Source organism: Pseudophryne corroboree, chromosome 6 (genome assembly GCF_028390025.1).
Source record: "Pseudophryne corroboree isolate aPseCor3 chromosome 6, aPseCor3.hap2, whole genome shotgun sequence".
Lineage (NCBI taxonomy): Eukaryota > Metazoa > Chordata > Amphibia > Anura > Myobatrachidae > Pseudophryne > Pseudophryne corroboree.
The window spans coordinates 746,216,436-746,232,200 of NC_086449.1; the positions used below are offsets into that span (position 1 = coordinate 746,216,436).

General features: G+C 40.3%; 1 protein-coding gene across 8 annotated transcripts in view; it reads left to right on the plus strand.

The window, feature by feature from the left end:
* CALD1 (caldesmon 1) overlaps positions 1–7,845 on the plus strand; it is a 267,520-nt gene extending 259,675 nt beyond the window's left edge. For 6 of the 8 annotated variants that reach the window (XM_063928509.1, XM_063928507.1, XM_063928506.1 and 3 more), the window contains 2 exons: positions 5,537–5,570; positions 6,377–7,845. In XM_063928509.1, the coding sequence (XP_063784579.1) occupies positions 5,537–5,570; positions 6,377–6,405 (63 nt within the window). In that variant the 3' untranslated portion in view covers positions 6,406–7,845. Of the gene's footprint in view, positions 1–5,536; positions 5,579–6,376 lie in introns of those variants that run through there. The other 2 variants (XM_063928510.1, XM_063928513.1) reach the window with 2 other exon arrangements.
* The last annotated feature ends 7,920 nt before the right edge of the window (positions 7,846–15,765 follow it).

Below are 15,765 nucleotides of genomic sequence, written 5' to 3' on the forward strand. Positions count from 1 at the left end.
GGCGTCTCGCCTCAACAAAAAACTGGACAGGTATTGCGCCAGGTCAAGAGATCCGCAGGCAATAGCTGTGGACGCGCTGGTAACGCCTTGGGTGTACCAGTCGGTGTATGTGTTTCCTCCTCTGCCTCTCATACCAAAAGTATTGAGAATTATACGGCAAAGAGGCGTAAGAACGATACTAGTGGTTCCGGATTGGCCAAGAAGGACTTGGTACCCGGAACTTCAAGAGATGATCACGGAAGATCCGTGGCCTCTACCTCTAAGGAGGGACTTGCTTCAGCAGGGTCCCTGTCTGTTTCAAGACTTACCGCGGCTGCGTTTGACGGCATGGCGGTTGAACGCCGGATCCTAAAGGAAAAAGGCATGCCGGAAGAAGTCATTCCTACTTTGATTAAAGCAAGGAAGGAAGTAACCGTGCAACACTATCACCGCATTTGGCGAAGATATGTTGCGTGGTGCGAGGATCGGAGTGCTCCGACGGAGGAATTTCAACTGGGTCGATTCCTACATTTCCTGCAATCAGGATTGTCTATGGGTCTCAAATTGGGATCTATTAAGGTTCAAATTTCGGCCCTGTCGATTTTCTTTCAAAAAGAATTGGCTTCAGTTCCTGAAGTCCAGACTTTTGTTAAGGGAGTGCTGCATATACAGCCTCCTGTGGTGCCTCCAGTGGCACCGTGGGATCTCAATGTGGTTTTGGAATTTCTAAAATCTCATTGGTTTGAACCACTAAAAAAGGTGGAATTAAAATATCTCACATGGAAAGTGACCATGTTACTAGCCCTGGCTTCGGCCAGGAGAGTGTCAGAACTGGCAGCTTTATCTTACAAAAGCCCATATCTGATTTTCCATTCGGACAGGGCAGAACTGCGGACTCGTCCGCATTTTCTCCCTAAGGTGGTGTCAGCATTTCATCTGAACCAGCCTATTGTAGTGCCTGCGGCTACAAGTGACTTGGAGGACTCCAAGTTACTGGACGTTGTCAGAGCATTAAAAATATATATTGCAAGGACAGCTGGAGTCAGAAAATCTGACTCGTTGTTTATATTGTATGCACCCAACAAGATGGGTGCTCCTGCGTCTAAGCAGACGATTGCTCGTTGGATCTGTAGCACAATCCAACTTGCACATTCTGTGGCAGGCCTGCCACAGCCTAAATCTGTAAAGGCCCACTCCACAAGGAAGGTGGGCTCATCTTGGGCGGCTGCCCGAGGGGTCTCGGCATTACAACTTTGCCGAGCAGCTACGTGGTCAGGGGAGAACACGTTTGTAAAATTTTACAAATTTGATACTCTGGCTAAGGAGGACCTGGAGTTCTCTCATTCGGTGCTGCAGAGTCATCCGCACTCTCCCGCCCGTTTGGGAGCTTTGGTATAATCCCCATGGTCCTTTCAGGAACCCCAGCATCCACTAGGACGATAGAGAAAATAAGAATTTACTTACCGATAATTCTATTTCTCGGAGTCCGTAGTGGATGCTGGGCGCCCATCCCAAGTGCGGATTATCTGCAATAATTGTACATAGTTATTGTTAACTAATTCGGGTTATTGTTTAGGAAGCCATCTTTCAGAGGCTCCTCTGTTATCATACTGTTAACTGGGTTTGATCACAAGTTGTACGGTGTGATTGGTGTGGCTGGTATGAGTCTTACCCGGGATTTAAAATTCCTCCCTTATTGTGTACGCTCGTCCGGGCACAGTACCTAACTGGCTTGGAGGAGGGTCATAGGGGGAGGAGCCAGTGCACACCACCTGATCGGAAAGCTTTACTTTTGTGCCCTGTCTCCTGCGGAGCCGCTATTCCCCATGGTCCTTTCAGGAACCCCAGCATCCACTACGGACTCCGAGAAATAGAATTATCGGTAAGTAAATTCTTATTATTAATAAATACACCATATGCCAATATATATAATTTTGGTTTATTATTTAAATCTAATAAAACTTTTTTATATATTTGTAATTACCGGCCGGTAAATATAATAAGGTATATTCCACTGTTTAAACAATCACATATAATACAATAAAAAGATTTTTGAGACAATAAAAAACTTGTCACATAATAAAAAAGATCTGCAATATAAATGTCCTCAAAAGGTTTTTTGATTTCCAGATACTGGTGATTTATTACACCTAAACGTGAGCCTAATATTGTTATAATAGGTACATCTCCCGGCCGCTGGTAGCAGTTCCTTTATATGCGGACATATCAGGAGGTCAAAAAGAGCGTCTTAGCTTATGGTTGTTTAAAAGTTCCCAGAAAACAATACTGGCTCACCTGATGATGTTTGATCGGTATTTAGCTGAGGTAGAACAATCTCCCAATTTATATTCAGTATAGGGATCAATGGTTCACTGTATATGAGGAGCTATTTTGCTGGAGAAATAAAAGCTTTTCGGCAATGTTCCCACTGGGGCGAGGTGTATAGATGAAAGCTCACCTCGTTCTCTGTGTCAGATTACACACTGCACATAACCTGTGCGGTAGGCGCTACTTCGAGCGCGGCTCTCTCCCCGGGCAGTTTCGTAGCTTGCTCCCTCTATACTCTGTGTCGGGCTGCACCCCGCACACGGATCGCACGACAGACGCTGCTATCGGTGCCGCTATCTCCTTGGAAGCCCAGTGTCCAACAGGGCATGCAGATCAAGTTGGTCTCCTCAATGGGGTCAAATGTGAAAGTCCGACTTGTAATAAACAAATAAAGATGTTTACGCGTTTCTCCGCCTTCAAGTCAAATCGGCTCCTCAGAACGTAGTGAGGCCGTCTGTAGGGAGGTGTACTTTTAAACCATTCCTGATTTAATGCACCTGTGCTGTTAATTAGATTCAACACCTCCTATTCTAACTAGTATAGTGTTCTCTTAAATTAGCATTGTCCCACTGCCTTATTATCAATATACTCAGCCTAACACCACTTATATAAATAATTTACTTTAAACCCATATGGGTATAATATATAAAAAAGACTTCACCCTAATATATGTAATAAACTCTATATATATAAAAATATATACAGAGAAGAAGTGGTTATCGCGATTTTACCCATTGACTGAATATTAGAGTCAATTCAAACTACATATCTAGATACATAACTTCATATAAGTATAGAGAGACTTCCTATAATTATCACAATAAATCCTTATATAAAATAAGATTCCTTTACCGGTTTGTATGGCGAATACACAATCTTGCTGACTATGTAGATGCATAACGGCCTCCTACACATATAGAAACAGTATCTATTAAGATATTAATATTAGGGTGAAGTCTTTTTTATATATTATACCCATATGGGTTTAAAATAAATTATTTATATAAGTGGTGTTAGGCTGAGTATATTGATAATAAGGCAGTGGGACAATGCTAATTTAAGAGAACACTATACTAGTTAGAATAGGAGGTGTTGAATATAATTAACAGCACAGGTGCATTAAATCAGGAATGGTTTAAAAGTACACCTCCCTACAGACGGCCTCACTACGTTCTGAGGAAGCCGCCGATTTGACTTGAAGGCGGAGAAACGCGTAAACCTCTTTATTTGTTTATTACAAGTCGGACTTTCACATTTGACCCCATTGAGGAGACCAACTTGATCTGCATGCCCTGTTGGACACTGGGTTTCCAAGGAGATAGCGGCACAGACAGCAGCGCCTGTCGTGCGATCCGTGTGCGGGGTGCAGCAAGCTACGAAACTGCCCGGGGAGAGAGCCGCGCTCGAAGTAGCGCCTACCGCACAGGTTATGTGCAGTGTGTAATCTGACACAGAGAACGAGGTGAGCTTTCATCTATACACCTCGCCCCAGTGGGAACATTGCCGAAAAGCTTTTATTTCTCCAGCAAAATAGCTCCTCATATACAGTGAACCATTGATCCCTATACTGCATATAAATTGGGAGATTGTTCTACCTCAGCCAAATACCGATCAAACATCATCAGGTGAGCCAGTATTGTTTTCTGGGAACTTTTAAACAACCATAAGCTAAGATGCTTCTTTTTGACCTCCTGATATGTCTGCATATAAAGGAACTGCTACCAGCGGCCGGGAGATGTACCTATTATAACAATATTAGGCTCACATTTAGGTGTAATAAATCACCAGTATCTGGAAATCAAAAAACCTTTTGAGGACATTTATATTGCAGATCTTTTTTATTATGTGACAAGTTTTTTATTGTCTCAAAAATCTTTTTATTGTATTATATGTGATTGTTTAATCAGTGGAATATACCTTATTATATTTACCGGCCGGTAATTACAAATATATAAAAAAGTTTTATTAGATTTAAATAATAAACCAAAATTATATATATTGGCATATGGTGTATTTATTAATAATATATTTTAATATCAGCGCCTCTAAAATTGTTTTTTTCCCATTCGTGGGGAAAAATAATTTTGTTCTTCTGATTCAGAGATGTATGCTAATGCATCCTCAGCTGCCATGCTGTACGCAGAGGATGTACGGAAATATGCCAGTGCTGCAGCGGCCCATAAATGGATTGAGATGCCCACAGACGGCTTTGCAGATCCAAGCAACTGGGGTCAAAATCACAGTGATGTTCACAGATCCTTTCATGATCTGCCATCTGAGTAACCCTAGGTCGAGCAGAATGGATGTGGGAACAGAGTCATGGTGCCATGTTTTCTGCTTACGGGATTGTAGTTGTAAGCTGAGACATGCCGCAAAAATTGTCACAACACGCTTGTGTTTTTGCGCCTCTCCCTGTTACTGCTTCCAAATGGCCCCTGACTCTCAGTCACTTTTGGAAGAAATCCTTACTGCAAGCGACATCAATAAGGTACCTTGGTTCGTGTGCAGTGTGATCGTGATGCAAGTGTAGTTGGACGATAATGGTTCAACTTTGTAAATATCGGCATTCCGTACATCTCTGAATTGGGCTGATGGGTTAAAGAACTCTGCATGTTTAAATTGTTATAGATATTGATAGTTTCAATAAGAAGAAAATAAGCAGGTTTGAGTAATACAAATACCCCATTAGTTTAACAGCGTCTTCTTTGTTTCAGATGCTGTTACTCTAAATAACTTTACATGGTCCACATAAAATCACATTGTAACTTCAGAACATCCTGTAGGAATTTAGGGGTCTACTTACTAAACCTTGAATGGAGATAAAGTGGACGGAGATAAAGTACCAACCAATCATCTCCTAACTGCCATGCCAGAGGCTAGGAGCTGGTTGGCTGGTACTTTATCTCCGTCCACTTTAGTAAATAGACCCCTTACTTTGTTAACTGTGTACTTTAAAATGTATGACAAATTTTGTAGAAACATATTCATTTCCCAGGTCTGCAGTAGCAAAAAACTTTTTCCGTTTAGCTGGACTTGATTATATAAGACAGGGATTGATAGGCTGCATTCAGAAATTGATAGGCTGTATTCTAATGTGTATTGGCTTCCTGTAATCATTATTCACTTCCTGTTTGAACTATGTAAGTGGTGCTCCTCGAGTGACTGTACGTAGAAAAACGTGACAGTAAATAAAATTTTAATGCACAATGTGTCCAATTTTCCTTGACAGATGACAATTGGGGGTAAAAAGTCTGACACCAATGGTATGTAACTTGTTTTTTATGTTCCCCTTTTTACTTCACTTTCTAGCTCTTATTGGGACTGTCCCAAATAAAATATTTGAAATTAAGACTGGGTGCACACCAGACAGACATGACGGGCTTGCAATATATCGGCTGTTCGCTCGAACGTTCAATATATCGCTTAGTGTGTACCCAGCTTAACTTTCACAGAATTGCTAAATTAGCCTGTGTATTATTTAAAGTGTCCATTTATTTGCTTATTATCTACTAATTAAAGATTGAAAACAATGACCGTTATCATGAACGGTCAAAATATAATGTATAATTTTTACTGTAAATAGTATAATAACCTAAAAATATACATATGAAATGACCTGCATAATTTAGGATATTGAGAATTTTTCATTGTTACAAAATTATACTTTTACAAATATAATGTTTCTCTGCTCAAAAATACACACAAAAAAATCCTAATACAGTTCAGGAACAATAATAAATTTATCAAGTTGCTGTGGATGAATCAACTTTATGCCACCCATAGGACAATTTTTTTATAAATGCCTCCCATCCCCCCATGATGAGGATTTGTTTAAATAAATAAAGTTTTATTTTTTTGTGTGCATTAATCTGGGATTTACTGTATGGCATACAATATTAATAATTAGCCATACACTGATAGATTGGTATTCCCCTAATGTAACCCTGCTACAATTTTTTTTTGTAAATTAAACATTAGATTAACTCGATAAATTAAACTTTTTTAAACTTTTTTTTAACTTTTTGTGTTTAAAGTGATTCTTTTTATCTGACATATTCTCTGTCATCAGCAGGATTAAGATTTGAAAAGGAGCCATAGGAAATTTTCCAAGCCACCGGACCAACTCAGAAATAAAGTGCTAAATTGTCATTTTATATTTATGTTTACTTACCAAATATGTGTTTCTCATTATGCCGAATCAAACCATGTATATTAGCACTGTATTTAATACCCACCTCTCCAAACAGCGAAACATTCATAAGAGAACAGCACTGCCTTTGTAGAAGATCCTAATTAAGAAAATCTCAGCTGTGAAACGGACTTATTTCTACTGATACATAATACTTTTAGCCCTACAGAAGTTACATCAGGTGGGCAGTGTACAATGAGGTCATGCACAAGCAGAATGGCGCTGCACTTTAGAGTAGAACACGGATTCGTTTTTTTGTTTGTTTATGTAATGACCGGTGTCCAGTAAAAAAATAAATACTGAATCGCTAAAATTATTATTTTTTATTATATTTTTTTCTTTTTCGCAAACTACTTAAAACATCGACTTTGTTTCACTCTGTTACAGGTAATGCCAAAATTTTGGCTTGTATTAGCCAACAGTGGTACTTTTATGGATGACCTTATAGTGTTATAGTTCAATAACTGCGTTTTTATACACGGTATATACACAGGTAGCTTTTTAATCTTACATCACTATTAAATGCAGACCGCTTTTTATATGCTAGAGTATATCTAGAGATTTTTTTTCTACATAATAGCCAATATCACAGCTTTTGTTAATTCACTTTTGTTTAGTTTTAGATACTTTTTTTGTCATTAACCAATAGAAAAAAGTAAGCCCGACATAATCTTAAAAAATATTTGTAAAAAAATATAAAAATAAATCAAGATAAGGTACACTATAAAGAGGCTTGCTAAATTAGTTCAGATTTGAAGGAAAAAGAGAAACAAAACAAAATTGTAATTAATTTATAAACAGAATTTTTATTATTTTAATTTTTTAATTTTTTTTTGCAAAGCATCAATAATTGAGAACCCTGCCACTGGGATCACAAGACTCAGTTTAATGAATTTCCATTTCCTTTGTAACCCATTTAAAAAAATTTGACAGGCAGGTTTCATATTATATGTATATAGCTAACATTAGTGTAAAAGTTACAGTTCGACTTTTTCAACAATGTGTGTTGAGGAAGCCAACTGTAATTTCATGCAATAAATACTGAATTTTGTACTGCATTCTTTTGTGATATCGTTATACAATAAAACAGACAAAAATATAGACTCACGCTGTTTTGTTGCTCCAAAGATTAAAACCACTGCTTTGCTGAAATATTGTATTCTTTCAATAATTCAAAAATTTACTTACAAGATGCAAATGCACTCTGTTATGTGTGGGAAAATAACCCTACACACATTGTCCTGTTATTGTCTGCAAAGTTATTGTCTTTAAACATTTCCAACTGCATAGAATAATTTGTTTCAACAATGTATTATGAAACTGCAACCACAATAAATTGATAAATGTAATTTTCAGTGTCAATTATTTTGAAGTTGAGGTAATAAAGAGAATGGTTATATGTTGTGTAATTCAAACATTCAAAATGTCAGGACACCATACATTGTCTCTGGTACACCTTTACTCATGGCCCGGGATGTAATGGGAGCCGATAATGACAAAATGTCTAATTTTTGCAGCTATAGCTGCAAACATTGGGCATTTTGCAAAGTCGGCTAATGTATTAGTGCCCGAATACCGTATTTTTTGGATGCTTTCGGCTCTAAAGTAGAGCGCCTGATAAAAAGTCGGATCCAGATGTTTTGCCCATGTTAAGATTAGTGATGAGCGGATTCGGTTTTACTCGGTTCTCAAAACCGAATCTTATTGGCTATCCAAAACACGTGACATCAGTGAGCCAATAAGATTCGGTTTTGAGAACCGAGTAAAACCGAATCCGCTCATCACTAGTTAAGATATTGCAAATCGGACACAAAAAACTGTTTTAAAACTCTCAAAGTTTTTGGCCGAGTTGGTTATGAAAATGTTGGAAATCAATTATAAGTACACTTTTCTAAAACAAAAAAATGCTAATAGAACGCAAAAGCAGCTCTTGCTCTTTAAAATTATATGTCTGTATTCTGCATGTAATTGCAACTGTATCTACATACAACATGTCATGCTACAGTAGTTTCCAGTCAAACACTGTAACATAATTTGGTATGCTGATACAATTGCAATTACACACAGAATATAGCTATGCCTCATATCATTTAAATAAGCATAAGCTGCTTTTATGTGTCCTGGAGGACTGGGTTTATTTAGGATGTGTGCTGCTTTAGTCATGGGACTTTTGGGGGCTAATGGGTGACTTTCTCTGACATTGTGGACCTCCTGTACTAAAAGACGCATTCCGGTCGGTTAGAAAATATTGGGATGCTTTCTAGTCTAAATACTGTGACAACTTGGATCTGATACGCAGAAGCCAGGAAAAAGACACACGCCATTACATTGACCGAGTTCCAAGAAACAGACGCAGTAGCAAGCACTTGAGACTATTTACTGTAGGGCATTTTGTCAGATGCGACCCCTAGTCAGGTGACCTGGAGAAACAAAATACTGACACAGCTAGTAGACTTTTTTACAGTATGTTGAAACCAAGTCCCTTCTGCCTGAAAATTATATTCAGTAGTACAAAGAAATAATGATCCACAATATTTTACACAAGTGCAGACCCACTAAAAAAGCAGTCCCTCATCACATTACAATGGAATTTTAATACAGAAAACGTAGTAGAATGTTTTAATGTAGAAATAAACTGTAGTGATAAAATGGAGATCAATATAGCCAATAGTGTAAAAATGTAGTGGATAAGATATATACAGTATATACAAAGTACATGAATTATTAAAGCTTCAAGTGTTTGAGTATCCAGCTGTTAACAAATGTTCGATATTAGAGTATTTATTTCATTAAAATTCGTTTTTCTGTAAAGTCCATCACACACTGAGAGAAAACAAATGATAAAAGAAAATTACCAAAACAATATTTAAACAATTTACTTCACCATTTCTGGTATTTTGCAATTTCCACAATCAGTAAAGATGCATCTGCAAAATCAGGATTCCCAAGTACCAGCAGTACCAATTAACTGTTTCAGATGGGGGCGACGTGGATGGCCCGTTCTTGAGATGCTCAGGCTCCAAGATAACAAATGCTGTGATGAAGATGATATCTGCAACCCTAGGAGGAAAGGCCTTAACTATTTGCAGTCTCAGGTGAATGCGTTACAAAAAAAAAATCTCTGAATTTTTTTATTTCATATTAAATCACTCTATGGACCTTGAAGGTACAAGTAGCTCTAAACTAATGCCACCAATATTTGTGGAGAAATTTATGAAGATTATTCTACTGAAGAGTACCAGTACAGTAGAAACCTACTACTCCGGGGACTAAAGTAGTAGGTGGTCACAAATGTCAATACTCCTGTGGCATGGAGCCCGTCCGTTAAACCTGTATTGTATACACTTCTTATGAGGACTTAGCAGTCAACCAAAAAATCTGGAAACCACAGATATAATGGATGGACCTGGTATTTCTCCATATCAAAGGATTTCCATGTTTTTTTAAAACAAAGTGATTGTTCACAACATTATTTAAAGAATGTTTTCCTGAGAGATGAAAATAATTCCAATTCATATTAGAAAAAGTTTTTTTTGGGGGGAAAATGTCCTATGAATGCAATATTTATTTGGAAAATATCACCAAACCATACGCAGTTGATACTATAAATTAGTGTTTTTCATCTTCAGTCCTAAGGGAAACCTACCTGTGCATAAATTTACTATAGCACAGGGGTTTACTGACTGGCACATCATAAAATATAAACGGGTGGTACTGGTGGTGTCTCTATAATAGGTGCCTCATTTGCACACTGTTATTCAATGCAATGACTTATCTTGCAGCTGCCGGTACCATTACTCCAGTATGCTGTGACAACAGTGCCACACTATAAGTATTGCTGGAAATGTGGCGCATATGATAGATTAGACTCTGGCGCCTATACTATCTTTGTATCTTCTGCGCATGCGCCAAAGCGATATTTTCACCATGGAAAGTTGCACACAGCCTGACACCTGTCTTGAAACCCCCTGTGTGGTAATAATTATTTCACTAGTGAAAACATGCACTAGTAAGGTTCCTTGAGGACTGGAGCTGAGAAACATGGCTATACTGTACATTAACCACCATTATATTTGTGCCTAGAACCCTGTTCTGTATTGGCTGTGGTTGTATTGTCACCAGTACAGAAAATGTTCGACATGGCAACATCTGTTAGATAGAAATATCATTGTATTAACAGAAGGGAATGTTGACATATGGATACAGTACATCAAAATTAGATGAACTACAGGAGAAGATAGTTTGGATTCAATGTTCGTGCCGAGACCATTGTAGTGATGGCTCTGTGGTCAAAAGGTCGACAATAACAATGTCAACATTCATACGGTCAACACCGCAATTTTGACAGTAATGATGTCAACCTTGTTAAAATGCTGACAGTCTCAGATTGTTGACAGGGAAAATGTTGACATTCTCAGAATTAGGGTTGGGGGGGGGGAAAATAGGTTTATGGTTAGGCACTAGGGATGGGGGAAATGGTTAGGTTATGCACTAGGGATGGGGGAAATACACTTACTGGAACATCGGAGGACTGGAGGCCTGAACCAGGAGTTATGCTCACATGACCGACGGGACCCAGAAGATGCCTCTGGAGTCGCCAGGACAAGCTAAGTCAATGCTAGGCCACCAGGATGAAATGTCGACATTCTAACATGTTGACATTTCATCACTATCTATATGATGAATGTAAAATGGTATTATGGGGAAGATGTACTGCAGTTAGGAGCTGATTGGTTGGTACTTAATCTCGCTCCAAGGCTTAGTACATCTCCCCATGTCCATTACAACACCCTCATTATCAAGTGACTATCAACATTTCATACCCAACCCAAAATAATATGTGCACAGATTTTTACATTTGCCACATGGCTTCCATATTGACCAATATAATTTTAGTAGGTGTAGACTGGTAGTCTATGAGGTCAGTGGTGTCTGTTGTCCATTCTCTCCATAAGCTTCCTAGCACAGACAGTAGCTATGAAGATAGAACAATACTGCCCTTGGAGTTTGGGATCTAATGACTTCCCATAGTTTAAAAAACCAGAAAATATGAAAGGGGAGCAAACATGTAAAAAAATCCCTAACTTAATACTAAGTGGACAAAATTCATATTGTAATCTAGATATAGTATAAATCTAGACAGACGAGCATGTAAATATAACAAAGTATATTTATTACAACAATAATAATAATAATAAAAATAATAATAATTAAAATAGGATTTTAATACCTACCGGTAAATCCTTTTCTCTTAGTCCGTAGAGGATGCTGGGGACTCCAAAAGGACCATGGGGTATAGACGGGATCTGCAGGAGACATGGGCACACTATAAGACTTTGAATGGGTGTGAACTGGCTCCTCCCACTATGCCCCTCCTCCAGACTCCAGTTAGAGAACTGTGCCCAGGGAGACGGACATTTCGAGGAAAGAATTTATTGTTTAAACACGGTGAGTGTCATACCAGCTCACACCTCGAACATGCCGCAGAACGTGGCATTCAATAGAACACCAGCTGACGGCAAGAAAAACATACAGCAATATGCTGACCGAAATGTAACACAATCTGTGTGTAAACACGACCAATAATCACATACCGCATGCCACGGCATGAATAACAGCAGCAACAGACTTGACTGAAAAGAAACACCACATGAGTGTAACCACCGCCAATAGCTGCAGATACAGTATGCACTGGGACGGGCGCCCAGCATCCTCTACCGGATTTACCGGTAGATATTAAAATCCTATTTTCTCATACGTCCTAGAGGATGCTGGGAACTCCAAAAGGACCATGGGGTCTATACCAAAGCTCCAGACCGGGCGGGAGAGTGCGTATGACTCTGCAGCACCGATTGAGCAACATGAGGTCCTCATCAGCCAGGTTATCAAACTTGTAAAACTTAGCAAAATTGTTTGAACCCGACCAAGTAGCTGCTCAGCAAAGTTGAACCGCCGAGCCTCCTTGGGCATCCGCCCAAAAAGAGCCCACCTTCCTGTAGAATGGGCCTTCACTGACTTTGGTAATCCAGCCGTAGAAAGAGCATACCGAATCGTATCACAGATCCAGCCTGCAACCGTCTGCTTAGAAGCAGGAGCCACAATTTTTGTTGGGAGCATACCGGGTAAACAGCCTCTGTTTCCCCAATCTGAGCCGTTCTGGCGACATAAATATTCAAAGCTCTGACTACCTCAAGAGACTTTGAACCAGCCAAGGCTTCAGTAGCCACAGACACCACAATAGATTGGTTCATGTGAAACGCAGAAACCACTTTTGGCAGAAATTGTTGCCGAGTTCTCAACTCCGCTCTATCCACATGAAAGATCAAATAGGGCCTCTTGTGAGACAAAGCCGCCAATTCCAACACCCACCTTGCGGACGCCAAGGCCAATAGCATGACCACTTCCCAAGTGAGAAATTTTTAACTCAACCTTTCGTAAAGGTTCCAACCAGTGTGACATAAGAAACTGCAACACCACGTTAAGGTTCCATGGTGCCACTGGAGGCTCAAACGGAGGTTGGATGTGCAGCACACCTTCCACGAAAGTCTGAACTTCTGGAAGGGTGGCCAAGTCTTTTTGAAAGAAAATTGATAAGGCCCAAATCTGCACTTTAATGGAGCCTAACTTTAGGCCTGCATCCACACCTGCTTGCAAAAAATGGAGAAAATGACCCAGCTGAAATTCTTCCGTAGAAGCCTTCTTGGATTCCCTCCAAGACACATACTTCCTCCAAATATGGTGGTAAAGCTTCGCCGTTACTCCGTTCCTAGCCTGAAGCAATGTGGGAACGACTTCACCGGAAATACCCTATCGGGCTAGGATATGGCGTTCAACCGCCATGCCATCAAACGCCGGCGCGTTAAGTCTTGATACATGCCCGGTCCTTCCATGAGAGGCCCTCTCGTAAAAGAATAGGCCATGGATCTTCTATGAGTAAGTCTTGAAGATCTGGATACCAAGCCCTCCTTGGCTAGACCGGAACAATGAGGATCGCCTGAACCTTTGTTCTTCTCATGTTTATCACCTTTGGAAAGAGTGAAAATGGAGGGAACACATAGACATGGTGTCCCGAGGGCGTCCATTGCTATTGCTTGAGAGTCCCTTGACCTGGAACAATATTCCTGAAGTTTCTTGTTGAGGCGAGACGCCATCAAGTCTAATTGAGGAATTCCCCAAAGACATGCCACTTCTGTGAAAACTTCTTGATGAAGACCCCACTCTCCTGGATGGAGATCGTGTCTGCTGAGGAAGTCTATTTCTCCGTTGTCTACACCCAGAACGAAGACCTCTAATAGAGCGTTTACATGTCTTTCCGCTCAATGGAAACTTTTGCGGCTTCTACCATTTCCGCTTTTCTCCTCGTTCCGCCCTAGCGGCTTACTTACGCCACTGCTGTTAAGTCGTCTGACAGAATTAATACGGGCAGATCGCTAAGAAGATGTCCCGTTGTAAATAGCTCTTAATTCAAGAATGCTTATTGCAGACAAGCTTCCCGGCTTGACCTTTTCCCCTGGAAATTCTTCCACTGGAAAGACGGCTCCCCAGCCTCGGAGACTTGTATCTCTGGACACCAGGATCTAATCCTGGATCCCGAACCTTCGTCCCTCTAGGAGGTGAGAACTGTGAAGTCACCACAGGAGAGATATCCTAGTCCTGAAAAATAAGACTATTTCCCGGTGCATGTGCAGGTGAGACCCGGACCACATGTCCAACTGGTCCCGCAAAAAAACCCCACTCTGGTATTTGACCTGCTCGCCGAACGGCCTCATAGGCCTCAACCATCTTCTGCATCAACGGAACGTATCGATGGGTTTACACTGTTGCAAATCCGATCCGACTCTGGATCCTCAGATCTCTTTGCGCCGGAAAAACAAACTCTTAACAGTTCAGTAACTAATCTTATTCCCAACGCTGACCTATGTGTCGTTGGGATCAACAGCGATTCTCTGTGTTGAAGAACTGTCAGAGAGAAACAACGATTTGTACCACTTGTTTCTTGACCTCACCGTAGTCAGGAGAGCGTCCCAGTACAGACTAAAAATGGCTGCTACTATTGAAGGAAACCCATCATACTGCCATCACTCCTGTGAAAGGCAATGAGAATCCCGAATAGCAAACTCAGATAAGCTTAATGCGGATGAAACCGCATTTAAATCCTCTTTCTTTTTGGGATTGTTTTGACCTTCCGTCAAAGTCTGGACTTCTTCAAAGTCTGGACTTTGATGGACAAAACGCGTTGGACCTGTTTTGCTGCTGAACTCCTCTAATGGACAGATAAGCGTTTGAACTTTTAATTTCCTGTACGCATGTTTTTCGGCTATTTTATATCCATTGGGACTGTCTATTGCGGTGTCCCCCTTTAGATGGACAGATAAGCTTTTTTTAAACATTTGATTTTGTACGTGTGTTGTCTAGCCATTGTATGTCTTTGTATATTAAATTGTTACTATTTTTAAATGTCTGGGCTACTAATTATGTCTAATTGGGAATAAGCATGTTCCCTAATTTACTGCCCTTCATATGCAAATGATTTTATTTGATTGTGAGAACGGTACACACTATGTACTGTTGTGTCTTTCTCTCTACATGTTAATCCAAAACTGAGGAACACTCGCTGGAAGTTCTGTTACAACCAGATAAGTGTTCTTGGTTATAATTTCACCCACCTGACTATTTCTTTTTAATTCATTGTTACACTCAGAAGCGCTTATTTTCTCCACTACCAATATATATACATATATATGAATCTATAATGCATTAAACAACTGTGCCCCCCCCCCGCCTCATTTATCACTGTTAGTGTTCAACAGTGTTTGTGGCGGGGCCAGCGTCTCTGTGAGGAGAAAATGGCGCTGTATAGAGTTGTTAGGGCAAAGCCACGCCCCCTTCTCATCGCGCTTCAGTCCCGCTATTTTTTTTACTTTTTTATACTGGCGTGGGTCGGTATATAGTGCCTATGCACTGTATACCTCTTTGCCAGGCATGTATGTGAGGTATTTTTGCTGCCCAGGGCGCCCCCCCTGCGCCCTGCACCCTTGTAGTGCCGCTTGTATGTGGGAGCAATGGCGCACAGCACGACCGCGGCGCAGTACCTCCGAGACCCTGAAGTCTTCTGCCCTCACTGAAGTCTTCTGTTCTTCTGATACTTACCCGGCTTCTTTCTTCTGGCTTTGTGAGGGGGGTGACAGCGCGGCTCCGGGAACGAGCAGCTAGGCGAACCAAGTGATCAGAACCTCTGGAGCTAATGGTGTCCAGTAGCTTAAGAAGCA